This window comes from Podarcis bocagei, assembly GCF_964188305.1.
Source record: "Podarcis bocagei genome assembly, chromosome: 14".
Taxonomy (NCBI): Eukaryota; Metazoa; Chordata; class Lepidosauria; order Squamata; family Lacertidae; genus Podarcis; species Podarcis bocagei.
The window spans coordinates 11,029,515-11,048,156 of record NC_138139.1 but is presented as its reverse complement, the minus strand read 5'-3'; the positions used below and the strand labels follow the sequence as shown (position 1 = coordinate 11,048,156).

The following is an 18,642-nucleotide window of genomic DNA, read 5'->3' as shown; positions in this document are numbered from 1 at the left end:
CCACCCCATTTATCTTCAATTAAAAAGTCTGTACAAAGCCATTTGCACCTGGCACCAGAAAATGAAAAGAACAGGCACTAGGTGTGCTGAGAATCACACTGGGCATATCATAGTAGTGCAGGGGTCAGCAAACATTTTCAGCAGGGGGCCGGTCCACTGTCCCTCAGACCTTGTGGGGGGCCGGACTATATTTTTTGGGGGGAAATGAACGAATTCCTATGCCCCACCAGAGGTGCATGTTAAATAAAAGCACACATTCTACTCATGTAAAAACACCAGACAGGCCCCACAAATAACCCAGAGATGCATTTTAAATAAAAGGACACATTCTACTCATGTAAAAACATGTTGATTCCCGGACCACCCGCAGGCCGGATTTAGAAGGCGATTAGGCCAGATCCGGCCCTCGGACCTTAGTTTGCCTACCCATGTAGTAGCGTATCAATACATCAATTGCAAGAAGTAGAGTATTTTAGGAGCATGTACATACCTCAAAGTTTCCAAGGAGGCTAAGACTTGTTACAGGTGGTGCACTGGAACTCAGAAATGGTTTCTCGTGAACATTTGGATCACTCTCTCTCCTGATACACCCTCGTGGGCTATTTAAAAAGTTTTTTAAAAAAATAAAGCAAGAGTCACTACTTATATCCTCCACAGTTACCGTATTTTTCCATGTATATGACAATCTTTTTTCTGAATTTTTTTGTGATAAAATGAGGGCCGTCTTATACATGGGTTAATATGATAAGTAAGCGAGGGCTGGTGCTGCGACGGTAGCAGGGAAATGTCAGAGAGGAGGCTGCTTACCTGCTCTTCCTGGCTTAGGAAGAGTATTTGGTGAGTGCCAGTATGCGGTGTATTACGGTGTATTACTGTTGAGGGCTCCCAAAATAGGGGCCGTCTTATACACAGGGTCGTGTGATACATGGAAAAATACGGTATATGCACGCAGACATTTTGCATTAAAGCTGCCAAGTCTGAACTTACGTATGCCAGGAGTGACCAACATGTGGCTCTCCTGATATTGCTGGACTACAACTCCCATCATCCCTTGCCACAGGCTATGCTAGCTGGGGGCTGGTGGAAACTGTACTTCAACAATACCTAAAGGACCACAGATCAGCCCTCTCCACTGTCTTATGCCTTGAAGTTAAACTAATGTACATTTCAGAATGTATAAACACTAATTAAAGCTACTCTTTAAAATGTCAGTTTGACACACACTTTTCATAGATTCCGCTTCCACGGACTTGAAAAATTGCTAGTTTGACATTGCACAAGGTAACAGTCTAGCATATATCAGCTAGGCATCTTTCTGTGCAATTATTGGGAAGTTCCCAAATGTTTGGATTCATCAGCATTCCACAGAAGGCCTGTGTGCATTCAGCAACACAAGTAAGGCACCAACTTGTCTTAGCCTGCCAGTTAAAACAATGACGATACCCAGGTCATATTGTTGAATCTGGGAAATGCACCATTTTTGCCAAAAAATTAAATAGGTGTGACTAAGTGACTACATACTAAGTGATCGTGATTAAGTTGTATATAAATTGTTGAAATAAATACATCTGTACCTTTTAGAAGTTTTCTCTAAAAAGAATTTACTGTCTTGCTCAGTTAATCAGGGGTATCTTTTTATTTAGTTGGTTTTTAAACCAGCTAATTTTAAATCAACTAGAAGGTTGCAGCACTAGTTACTGTATGGATAAAATTAGCTGAGTCCGAGGAGATCTTGTTGAAGATGCACATTTGTGCTTTCTTCGTAATACTCTCTCATGCACACCCACAGTTACAGATTACATTGTAAAAACATACAAATATTATAAACCTTTTTGTAAAAGGTTTTTGGAGGACAAGCATTTGGAAGACAAACCTTTTGGAGGACAAACATTTCAATTGTAATAATGATGTATCTAAATCAAAGCATCCCGATCGTGTTTTTCTTTCAGGAACCTCGAAGGAGATTGGGGAGAAAAACAGACTTAGGTTTTGACCACAATACCTTAACAGAGCTTGAAATCTTGGTATCAAACATTTTAAAATGTTTTAGGGGCATAATGGAAGCAAATGGATATAATGAAAGCAGAGTGTATCCAGCCTCCCACCATTGGCCAGCTGGTACATTTGTCCCAGGCATTAGAACTGAAAAGGGACTCTGTAACAGGGGTTCCCAAATTGTGCCCATGTGGACCACCAGTGGCCTGTGAACTTCATTCAGGTGAATGGTTGTAAAACATTCTGCGTCATGTTTGTGAAAATGCAATTAAAAACAATACTGCCTTTGGCACAGTGTGTTACAATTGCTGCAGCAGACGGAAAAATAATTAAAGTGGTCCTCCAACACCTTTAGTAATATTCAAGTGGTCCACAGGGGTATGGGTGACGAATCACTACCATATAATCAGTAGTTTGAATAATATTTATTGGTTTGCTTTTTGCGTTTAATCATTTAATATGGCAGATAGCCATCTGTGATGCAGATAGGCTCTCTCAATTTAAATTAATTGCCAACAACACACGTAAGCAGTACATGCAAATTCGAACACAAATGTATTTCCCCATCAGAGTGCAATCTAAATCTAACATTATGTAGTTAAATCTAAAATTATAGAGTTAACCTAACAACAGCCCTAAATGTGCAACAGAAAGCTCCAATTTTCTTGACTTTAATCTATTGTAACCGTTTTTTTTATATTTTGCTTTTGAATTGTTGTAACCCACCCTGGGACCTCATGGTAGAGGATAGGTATTATTAATAATGCTGAACCAAGAAGTATTATCTGTGTGAAGCTTATCTTTTTGGATGAGATCCTGTTTAAAGGAAGCATCTCCTACATCCATTGTCTGGGGTTGCACACACACAATGGCCCAATGTTGTGTGCATTTTGTTCGACAAGTTACCATGATACTGTCACTGACAGTAATTTGTATGGGAGGAAAATGACCCATTCAAGTTTTCTCCTTTCTTTCCCAGCAGGCAATCAATGCTATCTAAGCTGATTGCATTGAGAATTCATTTTGTGGGAAGATGCTTTTTTTTTGGTAGTGTTATCTATGGATCAGAACTAGGGTCTATGAGTTTCTTCTCAGTCGCTGCCCCCAGACTTTGAAACCCTCTCCCTAGGGAAGTTAAGACAGGCTTCCTTCTTGATGTCCTTTCACCAGAAAGTGAAGACCTTCTTGCTCCAACAGGCTTTTGGGAACTGACCGTTTTAAATGATAGGGTGGGTGCCATGCTGTCTTTGTTGTGATTGTCTATATTTTTAATAGGTTATAAATATACAATATATAGATATATAATTTTTTTAACGATTTCCCCCCTGTGTGTTTAGCTGTTCTGCTTTTATCTGTAAACTTTCTCCCTGTCAGGGAGAAAGGTGGGTTATGAAACAGCAGCAGCAGTCCATGTGAGCTAAAATTATGCAGTCTAAATTCTGATCCTTTTTTGGTCATTCCATCATGCTTTCATTTACACTCTGAAACTATAAAAGAGACTACTATAATTGTTATCTCCCACCCATCAACTGAGGCTAGCCTTTTCTAATTTATTGCTTGGTTTCTACGTATAAATATTTTAATAGGTAAACGCCTTAACAAGGAGTAAAAATAATTTGCAGGCAAAGTATCTAAAATACAGCAACTCCTGTGTTTTTAAAATATTATTATGAAACATAACAAAACTATGTAACGGCAACTTACAGGACTTGAAAGTAGAGGCAATCCAGTTCGAGGATGGAAAGCCTTTGTAGAAGTCCCAACCAAATGGTGAAAATTGTTCCTATGCAACACATGTTTGAGTGGTGCTGTGCGCTGTCCACAGAGGAAAAACAATCAGTTATAAATAGGAAACCTATCAAGTTCAGTTTTATTGCACATTTTAAATTATATTTGCACAGGTGATTTCTCAGGGACAATGTCTCATCCTAAGTATACTGAGCTTCCAAAATTCGTAAGGAAGTGACAAGTGCAACTTACTCCATGCTGGTTCTCCATATGTCAGGGCTACAGACATATGGCAAATGTCGTATGTCGGGAGATATGTCAAATCAATGCAGGTAGCATCTACAGTACAACACCAGTAGAAATCCCATTAAGGCAGGCATCCCCAACCTTCGGCCCTCCAGATGTTTTGACTACAATTCCTATCATCCCTGACCACTGGTCCTGTTAGCTAGGGATCATGGGAGTTGTAGGCCAAAACATCTGGAGAGCTGCAGGTTGTGGATGCCTGCATTAAGGGATTCTCCAACAGCAAATTCCTTGCTTTGGGCTAAAGAAGGGTCTATCTCCATGTTTCTGATTTAGAACTAAAGAACCAGACTGAAAGCCTAAGAAAGCTCCTTTGCGGATGTGCCTTCAGCATCATATTTTAAGATTACAGCTCAGTTCAAACAGCTAAATTGTCAAATTACAGTTTACAGAGCAGCTCACTTACATTCCAATCAAAGTAGATACTGCATGCTGACTTGTTTTTTACTTGCACTACTGCACAAACAGGCATTGTTTATTTGTAGAATCAAGAATGCATTATGGAGCATTGATGCTAGGGTAGCCGTATCAAAATTAAGGGATACAATGGAATCAAGGTGCTTTCACTTAGGAATTAAAACAGCTTCTGTTTTATAGCAACATAATGTTTTGGAAAAATAGATAATCTTCTAGATAGAATAAGCCACAGCGGGCAATCAGAGTTTTGGTATATAAGTGCATTATTAGCAAAGATTATAAAGAATCTACAGACATTCAACATCACATGCAAGGGTACAGCATGAATGTGCTTTTGACTGAAGTACTGTCAACTATAAGGATTTAAGTTGACCCACAAAACATTGAAAGTGTCAACTTCAGCACTTTATAGTGGGGCCAAGTATGACAGAAATTAAATGCATGAGTAGTAGGATATGTTTAAAAAAGCAAAAGCAAAAACAAAAACATGCAAGTTAGCTAACACCCACCAGCATCTCTGCATTCTTCTTTTGTTCAAACAAAGCCACCGAGCCTTCTTCAACCAGCTTCTTCTGAGAACGTTTTTGAACTTCATAGTCCGTTGGGTCTTCATTCTCATCATGTTCATTTTTCACTTTGTCTTGTTTATTCTTGCATTTGAAACTTTCATGATCTCTATGTAAATAATTTTCAATACTAGTCAATTGGGAGCTTTGTTCACAAATATTTGGTTGTTTAGAGTCTTTGTTTAAGCGCTTAAGTTCATTTCTGTGCAAACTATCAGGTACCTGTGTTACAGTCACTTTCATATTTTCAGGTATTTTGGACTGATCCCATGGTGGATTTGAACAGTCTGGGATGTTGTTTTCGCTAGTGATTGTTTTGTCCTTATGTTTATCTGTGCAAACTACTTCATCAGTGCTACTGAAATCAGAACATTGCTTGGCAATACCTTTCTTTACTACTTGAGATTTATGGGAAAAACCAGAAATCACAGATTCTAATTTATCTGCCAGTTCAGATTTATAATCTTCTTTGCTACATGATTGGTTTGTATAGGTTAATGGACTTTTATTTCTATTGACAGGAGATGGCTGAAATGTGTTTTGGACTACTTCATTAGGCTCTGCTAGCAGGAGTTTTCTTCTTGCTTGGGATTTTGGAGATAACTTCATTTCAACATCGTATCTAAATGAATTCAAAGGGGTTGCTGGTGTTTTACCTCTTGTTTTTTGGTTGTCTTCCAAGAAAGTCAATTTTGAACTAGAGAAGGAATCCGAAAATATTCCCTTTCCTTTCTTCAGTGGGCCGTCCTCTTCACAGGAAGTGTGAAAAGTCTTTGGATTAACTGAACTAATTTCATGGACATTAAACACTGGATGACTAACATGAGACACGGGTGGATCACAGTGAATCAGGTGTTGGGCAATCCTTGCTATGACCTCCTGCCGCTCTTGAAGTAAGGAGCTTATCAGAGGGTTAGCTTCCTCTATAGTTTGGCGAGAGCACTGGTTCATTGGAACATAGGCATCAGACAATGGTGTTTCTGGTATTATTCGAGGTTTTCCAACATTGCTATTTTCTGATGAAGGAAGTTCTGAATTAGCAGAAGAAGAAGAGAACAATTCTCTTCCTTTCTTCTGCAAGCCCTCCTCTTCGTACGCACAACGTGCAACTTTTGAGTTAGCCAAACCTGCATCACTTGTGTTGAATGGCCGCCCTATGGTGGGTGACGTTGCTGGATCACAGTGAATCAGATGTTGGGCAATTCTTGCTATAACTTCATGCCGCTCTTGGAGTAAGCAGCCTATCAAAGGAATAGACTCTCCTAATGTCTGGCGGGAAGAGTAGCCATTATGCACGTGGGAGTCAGCTAAACAAATTGATTTTAACACTCTCTCTGGCGGTTCCTGCGGTAACCTCTTGCTGTCAACAGAAGCCGTGTAGCACTGAACTTTAGACTCCGATGCCCCAAAGTCAGACACAGGCCCAGTTGGTGGATAAAGTTTCATATTTTTAACAGCTGTACTAAACTCAGGGCCTTTTCTCACACTAAGCAAACCTTCAGTCCTCATTATTCTGCCACAAGCACGCTGTGAAGTGGGCACAGTGCATTGCTCTGCCTTGATGGAATCACAGTGCTGATGTACATTATGATCTTCTATCCCCTTTTCATAAAATCCAAGGTTGGTGTGAATACTGCAGGTCAGGACTGGATAGTTAGATTGTCTAGGCAAAGACTGGACACTGACTTTCAAGGCCACGTTGTGAGAAACGTTGGGAACAGGGAAAAAATGCTCAGTTGGGGTCTGGGAAAATGTCCACTGAAGATCCACATGTGCCGCACTTACTCTGAAAAATTAGAAAACATATGGGATTTTAAATGCAAACCAATTCTTTATACAGAATCCAGTATAGTTGTGGGGGGAGGGTTTCTCAGCTCTCAGCAGACATATATTTTCTTTAAATAAAGAACCTCAATTTTATCCCAAACTAGGTCATACAGAGAAACACAACTGGAAAAATCATTGCTTCTCTCTAATCACCAGATGTCTGCTAAGTGAGAGGTAATGTCTCATTAAGGCCTACCTGTAGAGTATATTACGAGGGACTGCTCCATGTGATACACTCAGCCAAGCACTTAACTGAGAAAAGAACACAAAAGAGCGGACAGCCAACAGGAGGGTCTTCTCTTCAATAAATCGATCACCACTTCTAAAAATACATAAAATATAAACAAACATCTGTTGATTAAAAAACATATGGAAAATAAAGCAAAGCATTAGTTTAACTTTGATTAGATTATCCAAAAAGAGAGTGAAAATACCCTCCCATTCACACTTTTGCTACAATAATTCCCTTCATAAAGGGATTATTTTGCATCTTGCAAGAACTGCACAAGGAATCATAATTATTAAAAGCCAATAGCAATGAGTAGCAAAATCAAGCCTGCTTTCCAATTTCTACTGTACCTACTGGTACAAAATATATCATTAAAAACTAAGGTAAGAAATTAAGCACACAGTGTCATCAAGAATAGAGAGCCTTGTGGATTTACTGAAATCTATTTAATTACACACAATCCATTAGCACACAAAGCTGGAATGCACTATTTGCAAAGTCAATGAGTATGTAAAATTACAGAAAAGTAAAAATCAATTTAATATTTCCCTTACACAAAAGAAACAATCTGACAAAATGTAACTAATGCCCAAACCAAATAAATGAAACTACACACTAGCCTGTTGTAGACTTAAGATTCTATGCCAACTGTTATGTATTTCACCAAACCTCATATATAAACTTACTGTCGTGGAACTGGCTCCAAAATCCACCTTTCTAGTAACAATGCATCTTGCTTGATTGCAGGATCATTTAAGTCATTTCCTTCTGTGGTAGACCCTTCATCACTATAACAACAGTCTGGAAGTAGCATAACTTCTATCATGATCGGAATATTGTTCTTCCACAACAACGTAACCTCGGACCTAGTGCGCCTAGCTTGACGACACTTGAAAAAAAATATGAGAAAGCAGTATATTAGATTTAAATCTGCTTCTTATGTACAAGACACACTTCTGTAAGACACAAAGTTTATAATGCGTTTTTGAAAAGGTGACACAGTTTGGCAAAGCTCTTCTTGAGCTATTTCCAATTCATCTAGTTTCCACTTCATCCTTGATTAAAGCATGTAAGTTTCTATGGCTAACGGAACCCAAGAGGGCAACATGGCCAGAATCTGCTGCAGCTTTCTAAATTCAGTGACTTGCTTAAGTTTTTAAAAAGGGATTAAACTAGCTCAGATCCAATAAATGATAAGCGTTGAACTCAAAAGCATCAGGAATACAGTCATATTTGCTCAACAACATGGCCACTGTATATCTCCACTGTATATTTGATTTTTGGTACTCTTTCAGTTTTTTGATATTCTACAGCCTCCTATTTGAACAGTTTATTCCCTAATCAAAAGATGCAAATTAGAATGTTCTATTCTAAATTTCTCTCCTGCAAGTTGGGGGAGCTACTATACACTGATTCTGCATAGCATGCATCATCTACAAGTCCCACCAGTGGTTTAAACAGATAAATATTATCAGAACACTAACCAATTTTTGTCTATTGTGCTTTAAGAAAACTAGGGATTCTAGCATTTTATTGAATGACAAATACTGATAAGATTTAAGCAAAGTGTCAATGTACTATATATGTGGTTTTTTTAAGGCGTTAAATACAACACACACAGTAATATATACCATTTGCATTTTAATTTATTGGAAAAACTACTTTAAACTGTAGAAGATTCTATTGATCATTATACCTGGGCCAATTTGTCACTGCATTCATGTTTAGTTGTTACGGGCTGACTTGATTGCGCTGGAGGGCAGTGGAAGCCTTCGGTCCTACCCTTCACAGAATATTCTGGTGTTCTACCTTCAGTAATCAGCAAGGCTAAATTGACGAGGAATTCCTCTGCTTCATATTCGAAGTATTCGTCCAGAGTGTCTAAGAGAGACCAAAACATCCACTTATATAAGAATACCAATATGCACAATAGTTCAAAATCTATTTCTTTGTTACATACACACACTTTACTTTGACAAAATTCAATCATATTTTTAATTCTTTTTAAAATTATAGTATACAAACTGCATCATCAAACTGCACCATAACACTCTTTTTGCACATCACAAAATCAGAAATTGTATTCTAAATGTCCTTCGAAATTTTGCCACTAGTTCCAACAAAGGCCAAGCAACTTTCTGTATCCCAGTGCTGATTGGCTACACAGAAGCAGCCTTTCCGCTGGACTGACGGGGAAGTATACAGGGCCAATGTCAAAAATGAAATTTGTACAGCTGTATGAAATAGTTCCCACAATATCATTTCTGCCATCTAAGTTTTCAGTCTTCTCATGCTTGCATAAGCACAACAGTGGCTATCAGAATATTCTGAATAATGCTAAGGTGTGCAGATGGGAACTAATGGGAGGGAAAACTAAGGTGGAGAGTAGTAAAATTCACAAATCAGCCCAAACTCATTGACATTAAACTGAGAGATTGAAAGGAGGGGCATGACAACCAGGTGACAAGTAGGGCAGAAAAGGAGGAAGGGACACAAAGATATAGAAATGCAGATTTTAAAGAATCTCATCACCTGGATAGTTCATTTCTTGGTATATACTAAGAAGTTATTATAAAATCATCTTGGGGACAGAAGAGAGGGCTGCCCATAGACACCAAAGAGAAACCACAAATACCCTTTAAAAAGATCCCAAAATGGAGAAGAAACCCAAAGCAGGTCAACAAGACCAAACCCAATCGGTACAAAATGCTGACTAATGAATAAAATTAAAAGGAACATGGGGGGGGGTGGCATTTTTGGGACTCTGAACAGGAGCACTCAGCACAGCAAATAGTCTCCTGCTCAGCCCCCACTCGTTTACAATGATTTTTATTATGAATGTTTTAAAATCTTTTGTTCCTAAAAATGTTTCAAAGAAGTATATACTTCAAAAGGTTTCTCTGAAGAACTTTTACTGAAACCTGGTATTTCTGATCCCTCAAAAAAATTACTATATTTTGCTGGATTAAATTGAAGTGGCAAAAAACCCAACCCCTTCTAGCCAGGAACAGCAAAATTTATTTTAGTAACACATGGCAAGTTTGAAAAACAAGCACAATTTTATAACTTCTCCTGAAAACTGCCTTTGCTTCTTACATTTGAGAGGCATGGAATGTGTGACTATGATACTCTTGGATTTTATGTCATCTTACCATTTCATGAGGGAAAGTATTGCTTTAGAAACCATCTCACTTTTCTTGATGAAACCTTTCAATGTTAACTTTTCCCTTGTTCAATTCTGCTTTTTGAGCAGGGTGGATAAAAATAAATGATTTTTTTAAAAATCAAAAAAAATCAGATTTTTTTTATTTACAGTAAACTGGATTTTTTAAATTTAAATTAGATTTTTAAAAAAATTTAAATCGGATTTTTAAAACAAAATGCTTTGAGAAGAAAAATCTTTGTAAATAAAGTTTTCTATTTAGGTTACATTATAGTCCAAAGGCTATTCATCAGGTAATAAGGATTTGTTTTAAGTTTTTCATGTGTGCTAAGTTGTGTTTTTATAAAGTTTAACCACATCAGTTAACAAACATGGATACATATGCTATAATGTTATTGCTTTAGTTAAATAAATTGTTTAAATCGTTATTAAGGAAATGATTATTTTTCTCCTTCCAATAAAGTACAGCAGAAAAGTTGTCCAAATATAATAATTTCATAATTATCTGCCTTATGTATTTCTAATAGTATAACCAAATCAGTGTTGTTTGATATAACGGTAAAAACTACTCTGAAAATTTATTATTCCAAAAATGAAACCTTTATCTGGTTGTAAATATTAAGATTATACCAGCAAGAATGAATCTTTCTGTAAAAAAAAATGGTTGAAATCAAGTCTTACTGACCAGTAATTTAAATCAAGTCTTACTGGCTAGCGATTTAAACTGATTTGATTTAAATCAAATCCACCCTGTTTTTGAGCAAAGTTTTATAAATTTAGAGAACTATCTCTGCACAGTAAAGTGCAGCAAGTTACATTGTTAAAACCCTAGGCCCAATAAATACTACTAAGTTTTACAGAAGCATTAATTCCACAGACTGGAGATTTGTATTTGTATCAGTTTATTTACAATCTGTCTTTTTTCTTCATCAAAAGATTCCAGGGCGGTATACAAAAATGTCAGTGTAATCATGTATAATTGAAGCACAACTGAAAAAGCCTGCAAACACCCCATTCTGTCCCACCTCTTTTTGTGATATTTTTGTGATGTTTTCAGGTCACTTCCAGGTTCGGTGCAATGCGCGGTCATGCACATATTGAACATGCAGAAATGGGGGTTTGCCTATATGTGCATTATTGTACATATTGTTTTATTGAATAATTACTTTGCAAAATTCGGATAAATTCAAATCTCAAAAGACACCAGAGTTTTGATTTGTGTGTTGGTTTGAGAAGTGAAAATTAGATAGTTTCTCATTAAAATGTAAATGAAATCTAATTTCTTCACCATCCCTAGTTCCATGTTAAGTCTGGGGGGTGCCCAGAAAGCATTAGACTAAATAATTAATATTCACTGGGCAAGAATCAGTACATCAGCTTTAAAAAATTACTTTTGGATAAGTTTTGAAGGGCTTCCACTCCTATATTACAGAAGAATTTTTTAAAAGCAGCTTTGAATAATGGACACCTCTTGTGCCAAGCAAGATTTACAAGGAGCACACAGAATACGCATTGTTACAGCACAAGTCCAGTCTAAACTAGTATAAAGAATTAAAATTCACCAACTCTCAGTAGATAAAGCAGCAGCTGGCAGTGCTCTTCATAAATTACACTTACTTGATTCCAGCAGATGCATAATGTAACAAATTCCCTTGTTTTATGCTTCTATCACAGAACTCCCCATTGTGAAAAACTGCAGGCCTCATTTGCATTCTGCTTCAGTGGTACTGTGTCCAAGCATTTTTAAAGATTACAACGTTTAAAATGTAAGTTTATGTTTCACAATGGTTTAGTTACAGCAAAGAACAAACCCATCTACCACCCACTTTAGCTGAATTACCAAAGGTCAAGCAGAGTAAATAGCAAAAAAAACTCAACAACCCTATTTCCATTTAACTTATATAAGGAAATGTTTTAAGACTTGCATCTTTAGAAAACATTGAGCAACAAGGAGGAAACCCAAAACAGTAGTTCAGGTTTTAGAAACTCAGGCATTTGAATAGTTACTCAACAACCGAGGTAAGTTTACTGAAACCTATAGCTGAAGGCTGAAACTTTGTTCAAGAGATGTTCTAGAATTTAGTTTCAGGGAAGAGGAATGTAAGAAAGGAGACCAGAGCAGCAAAAGACTTCAAATTTGCTTGTGCCTTTCTGGTGTTCTGTTTCCTTGGAATAGTCAATGAAGACTGAGGTTTCTTTAGGATATATGGTTTTATTTACACACATATACAACCTGAGCATACAATGGAAGAGCTCACAACATTAACATTTCAACAGATATTGCCTCCCTATTAGGTTTCCAAGAACCCAGGAGCTACAGCTTTGGGTCCCACGCAGATCAAGACAAGCCTCTGGCTATTGTTCTTCATCCTAGGAAGATGTGGCACCCAGCTAGGTTAGGTGGGCTAGCTCTTTAAGATGCTACGAACAGGTACTTAGCTGAGCTGCTAAGGCCATTATCTTAACAAAGGAACTAGTTTGACTGCTTCAGCAGGTTTCCTCTTACAGGTTCTTAACTCACAAATACAGGATCAAAGATTTGGAAAGGATCCATGGGTATCATCAAGACTGACCCTATAACTAGTGAAGTTTTTAAACGGACAGAATCTATGAATGGTAAGCAAGGAATTCATTGACTGTATGGAAACTCACAACTAGAACATAGGAAGTGGCCTTCCAATTTTTGTTCTACCATTTATGTAGAACAAGTTTGGACTGAAGGAATTTAGAAAGGAGCTGGTGCCTCCCCTAGCAACTGTGAGACAAAACGAGACAAAAGTGAGACAAAAATATACGTTTTGCCCATTTTTACAACACCATGTTATTCATTCATTAATGTCAAAAGCAAGCAGCTTCCATAACATCAAGGTACAGAAAATAAAATATGCTGGTACAATTGGACAAATCCATTTCCCTTTGAGTGACTTTGTGGGGGAAAGAGAGAGGGATGAACCAAGCCCACCTGCCCCCCAAAAACCCTTTGAATTGTGTCTTCATGATTCTTTGTGTTCAGGGTAATATTGGGGTGGCTGGAAGACAATGCCATTTTCAATACTGACTGTGCCTACAAAAGTTTTGGGGTGGTCATACTGCTTTGTTTTCAACTGGTGAAATCCTCCAATTGTCCATACCACTGTTGTTTTTTTCCAGGTGTGTGTGTGTCCCCTGCTTCTGTTACACTACAATGCAAGAGTGGCCCTCCAGATAGCAATAATGCAGGAATATTGAGGAAGTATTGCAGAAATAATCAAGTGGAATGATGTATGAACAGCATAGTATAAAACTACCACTAATGCAATATTATTGCATCAATGACATGTTGCAGAATACTCCCGTCAAAAAAATACCAGTCCGTAGGGGCCCTCATGCAACATAAAAAAATTAAAGCTGGTGTTCAAAATAGGATGATACCCAAAACAAGGAATTGCTATATACCTCAACAACACATAACATTCTCAGCTAACACCCCTTTGGTTCCAATTACAACAAATATTAAGTCAAGCTTTGTCCAAGATGCCATGCACACTCTAAGATACTAAAACTGACATTTCTATTTAGCAAGATCTAAATCACAAACAGGTCTCAGAAATTCAACAGGACTTGTAAAATAACTATTGATTATTTCAAGAACCCGTGATTTTCTAAGCTTCAATCAAACATGCCAATTATAGTCATAAAAAGAAAATATTTTTTTCCACCTGCCGGTACAAACAACAGCAGGACATTCTAATACAAAGGTAGCATAAGCATTGTCACAATTATGATCAAGGCAGTGGGATCTTACAGAGATTTATAGTACAAAGGCAACTACCATAGTCCAACTAACTAAACAAATTCACATACTTTGCAATATTTCATAGAATCATAGAGTTGGAAAAGACCACAAGGGCCATCAAGTCCAACCCCCTGCCAAGCAGGAAACACCATCAGAGCACTCCTGACATATGGTTGTCAAGCCTCTGCTTAAAGACCTCCAAAGTAGGAGACTCCACCACACTCCTTGGCAGCAAATTCTACTGTCGAACAGCTCTTACTGTCAGGAAGTTCTTCCTAATGTTTAGGTGGAATCTTCTTTCTTGTAGTTTGGATCCATTGCTCCGTGTCTGCTTCTCTGGAGCAGCAGAAAACAACCTTGCTCCCTCCTCTATGTGACATCCTTTTATATATTTGAACATGGCTATCATATCACCCCTTAACCTCCTCTTCTCCAGGCTAAACATGCCCAGCTCCCTTAGCCGTTCCTCATAAGGCATTGTTTCCAGGCCTTTGACCATTTTGGTTGCCCTCCTCTGGACACGTTCCAGTTTGTCAGTGTCCTTCTTGAACTGTGGTGCCCAGAACTGGACACAGTACTCCAGAGCAGAATACAGTGGCACTATTACTTCCCTTGATCTAGATGCTATACTCCTATTGATGCAGCCCAATATTTACATGTTGGGATTTTGTCAGGCGATTATTCTGGTTCAAAATAATTCAAAATATAAAATAGTTTACAAATGAGTAAAGCTAGAACTTGCCCAATGCTTCTGTCTTTTGCTAGCAGTTATACAATGGAGTTATTAGAGATTCATGCAGATACCCACCCAATCAGGCACTTGCCAAAAGAGTGTTTTTAAAAACTTTCCATTAAAACAAAGCTCTATGAAAAATATCACAACATTTAAAACAAAGGGCAACAATTTGACAATATACTCCCTCGACAGTACTTGGAAATTGAGGTGGATTTCCTAAAGAAGTTCAATGGGCAGAAGAGGATATTGGATAACATTGCAAGAGATTCAACCTTGGAAGGCACTGGTTGTGAGCTCAGTTTTGGTAAAATACCTATGTTTTGTAATCAGGTCATCAGACATGTTGAGTCCCCGACAGAGTGATCAGCTACAACTAATGAAACTTGAGAAGGTCTATTTTAAATTCTGTAACTTTAGACTATCAGTAAACATACACAAGTTCAAAGTCAGCACAGCTTAAGCTCATATCCCAGGATAGAGTGTTTTCAGTACAGTATGTTTTACTGGAACTGTATTACAGATCCAGTTTTTAAGCAGGTGGTAAAATATTCCCACAGAAATTTTATCGATTTGATTCTAAGAACAACTTTTACTTTCTTGATTAGGTGAAAGTTATAGTCTTTCCATGGTCTATATATAGCTATATATGGCTAAAATGTTAACCCATATATGGTAGAAACTTTAAGCATATCTACTTGACTGTCCCAGGAGTCAATGGAGCTGCTGTCAGGTAAACATACTGAGAACAGAATACTAATGTGCATAAACATCAAACTAACAGACAAGGGAGTCCTTTACATAAGTATCATTTAACCAGTGGTCAACGACTCATACATTTGGTGAATGTATACTCAGTGCTTTTTTTCTTTTAAAAAAATGTTTAGGGGTACTCTCATTTTCCTACTCATACTGAAATACTGCCCCACAATGAGGCCAAACTTAGATTCACAAAATGTTTAGGGGTATGCGTACCCCTGCGTCCTCCCAGGAAAAAGCACTGTTTATACTTATTTATAGCATTTGTTTATTGCAACAATTTTACTCCAAAGAGGACACGGTGTGATTTGCAATCCAAAACCCTAAAATCCAGATTGTAAACACACAGACACACAAGAGTACATGAAACAGTATTTAAAAGGAGATAATTGCATGAAATATAGCATTATCTGGAGCCACAGAATGTGCAGGCTGATCTCCCATGGTATATTCGCACAGCTCTGACCTAGTTTCACCCGTTATCCCAGGGAGTTATCCCAGTTGCAAGCCTCTCCTGAGGGGAGGTTATTGTTGCATGTGTATTTTGTAACAGCCTGTACTGTGTATTCTTAGAACATATTTTTTGAGGGCCAGGATTCACAGCTCAAAATATACAACTCCAGCGTTAGTCCCACCCCCACTCCCTTGCAATCAAAACAGTTTAACAGCTGCATGGCTTTTCTAATCAAGTGCTGCATTCTTCCAGCCCTGAATAGGGAAAAGGAAAGGAGACCCAGGAACAATGCTGATAGCAGATCTAATAAGGAAGCATTAACATTGGGGGGCCTCTGTTCCTAATAACTACTCAAGAAACTACTCAAAAAGTTTCATATAAAAATTGGATTGAATTAATATTAACGCAGACAATGGCCTAAGTCTTTTTCTTTTAGGTCTTTTGCTGCCAATGACTGCTTTCCTATGACTATCAGGTTGGGCCTAAGTGCAAGGCTGTTCTACATCATCACATTCTTACACATAAGACTCTGAACATAGGAACAGATTTGATGACTACAGATTCAGCTGACAGTGGGAACTTCTTGTTTTGTGTGTGCTGCTGCTTCTCTCCCCTCCATACTATGCTTGTTTCTCAAGGCTTAATACTGAGGAAAAAGGACAACATACTGGGGTAAAATGGATTCCAGTGCCTTGTTCCCTAGAAGCCTCTAGCTCAGGTATGGGAACCTTTTGGCCATCTAGATGTTGCTGAACTACAAAGCTGATCATCCCATGCCATTATTCATGTGTGCTGGATGGAACTGATGGGAGCTGCAGTACAGCAGCTCCTGATTTGCATTAGCTTCTTGGGACAAGGGCTTAAAAGAATAGCAGTCCCAACATCAGTAGCAGTACCACCAAAGAAGCCACAAAGGATGAGGGCATCAATCCCCTGTGTCTCATCAGTCTGATTCCTGGGTGAGAGGCAGAAACAACCAAAAGGGGAGGCATGGACTTAACCTAGCTTATCGGTAAAAGGTAGAGTGATGGGGAGTGGTGACCTAGGAAGCCATTCATGGACACATACTCAGAATACATAATGGATGATTACGGAACAGGTGCCAGTGTTTGGGAGGCTCTTTATTCAGAGTTCTGGGTATTTAGGATGTACCCGGGTAGAGGTAGTAGAAGGGTCAGATTCCCTTTCTTCAGGGGGTAAGGTAGAGTAATCAGTCAGATGTAATTGCATACAAGGCCATGGAAGCACTTCCACAAAACTAGCCAACGCTCTTCCATCCAGAGGACATGTCAGTGTGATAGAGGACTCAATCCCAGAAGCCCCAGTACAACCCGAGCCTTCCCTGCTCCATCAGACAAAAAGCCTGCCAGAGTGGGCTGAAACCTTTTAACTGAAAAGGCACGTGGTTGTCTCTGAAGGGTTTGCAACTGGGCCAACCGACTCAAATCTGCTGCTCTCATACGGGGCTCAAACTTAAGTTTGTTGCTAAAGCAATATTTGGGTTCTGCTTTCCTATAGCCTTGTTGCAGGGAGGCCTACAGCTACAGCAACTGGACATAGGTATGGGAAGGTCTAGATGACTACAAAGTGTCTCTTCTACCAGCCCTATCTGTATCTCACAGGTATCTGGGTTGCGGCATCTATGGCAAGGTGATATTGCTTTTAAATGCCAGGCCAATTCATAGCAAGATCTTGCTCATCTGTGACATTCTTATATAGATGAGGGAGCTGATGTGGATGGGTGGGCTGGGTGGAGCTGATCTGATTCAGTTTTGCCCACCCAAGTACTTGGTGCAACATCAACTTTGGCTACAGGGGAAGGTGGAGGAAGTTGTTGTGGTCCATAAAATTTCCATATTGCTCACCATAAAACTTCACCCTGTGCCACACCTATCTTAACCTCTGCACATCAAATGCTGGTCTTAACCAACATAGCTTAACATAAATTGCAGGTTTTGGATGATGGACTGAGGGAACCAGATCCTACAGATATCAGAATATTCAAATACAATGAGAGAAGTCAAGCAATGTTACAATTGACTGCACTGCTAGTTGGCAGATACTGGACGTATATATTGATCTCTCCCATTTCATGAGATTCTGGCCAATTAGCTGGCTTGACATAATCAGCCCCACTGCCAGCCCTGTATTTCCAACTAGATGTCTGCTTCACATGGTGATAGGGATGAAAAGAAAACTTCTGTGGTAATCTATCCCAAAACCTCTCTTGCAGCCAAAATGGATAGTGGGGTACCATCCTCCTGGATGCGTATAGAGCTGAGAGTATCCCATCCCAAAAGGGGAGGGCCACACGGGGACACATTAGGGCTGCTAGTGGCAAAAGATTAGTTGGTACCCATTTTTGACACCTTTGAGTGTCCACCAACACACTGGCCCTGTGGTAAGCTCCAGTTCCAGGAATGCAAAAGCCCTTCTTCAATTGGTTAACTGCATTCCCCCTCCCCCGGAGGATAATCATGGAGGGGAAAGAGCCCCAAATAAATTTATGAAATAAAGCACTGAGATGCTTCTGATATTACTGTGAAATGTATATAAAGGACTGCCTCTCTGAACAGAAATAAGACTAGGCAAAACATTTATTTTGACTACGTTGACCTTGTCCCAGAGACAGTTGTGTCCACCTGTCAAGGTCTAACCTTGCTTACACAACTATTCTTTCCACTTTTACC

General features: G+C 38.7%; 1 protein-coding gene across 1 annotated transcript in view; it reads right to left on the bottom strand.

Annotated features, from left to right (window-relative positions):
* Window positions 1-18,642, bottom strand: part of ATOSA (atos homolog A) — a 52,755-nt gene that overhangs the window by 10,320 nt on the left and 23,793 nt on the right. Inside the window, exons 2-8 of the mRNA XM_081170009.1 lie at window positions 8,765-8,949; window positions 7,755-7,957; window positions 7,036-7,161; window positions 4,956-6,798; window positions 3,700-3,810; window positions 1,874-1,953; window positions 491-599 (exon numbers count right to left, since the gene is read on the bottom strand). Of these exons, the coding sequence (XP_081026135.1) occupies window positions 491-599; window positions 1,874-1,953; window positions 3,700-3,810; window positions 4,956-6,798; window positions 7,036-7,161; window positions 7,755-7,957; window positions 8,765-8,949 (2,657 nt within the window). The remainder of the gene's footprint in view (window positions 1-490; window positions 600-1,873; window positions 1,954-3,699; window positions 3,811-4,955; window positions 6,799-7,035; window positions 7,162-7,754; window positions 7,958-8,764; window positions 8,950-18,642) is intronic.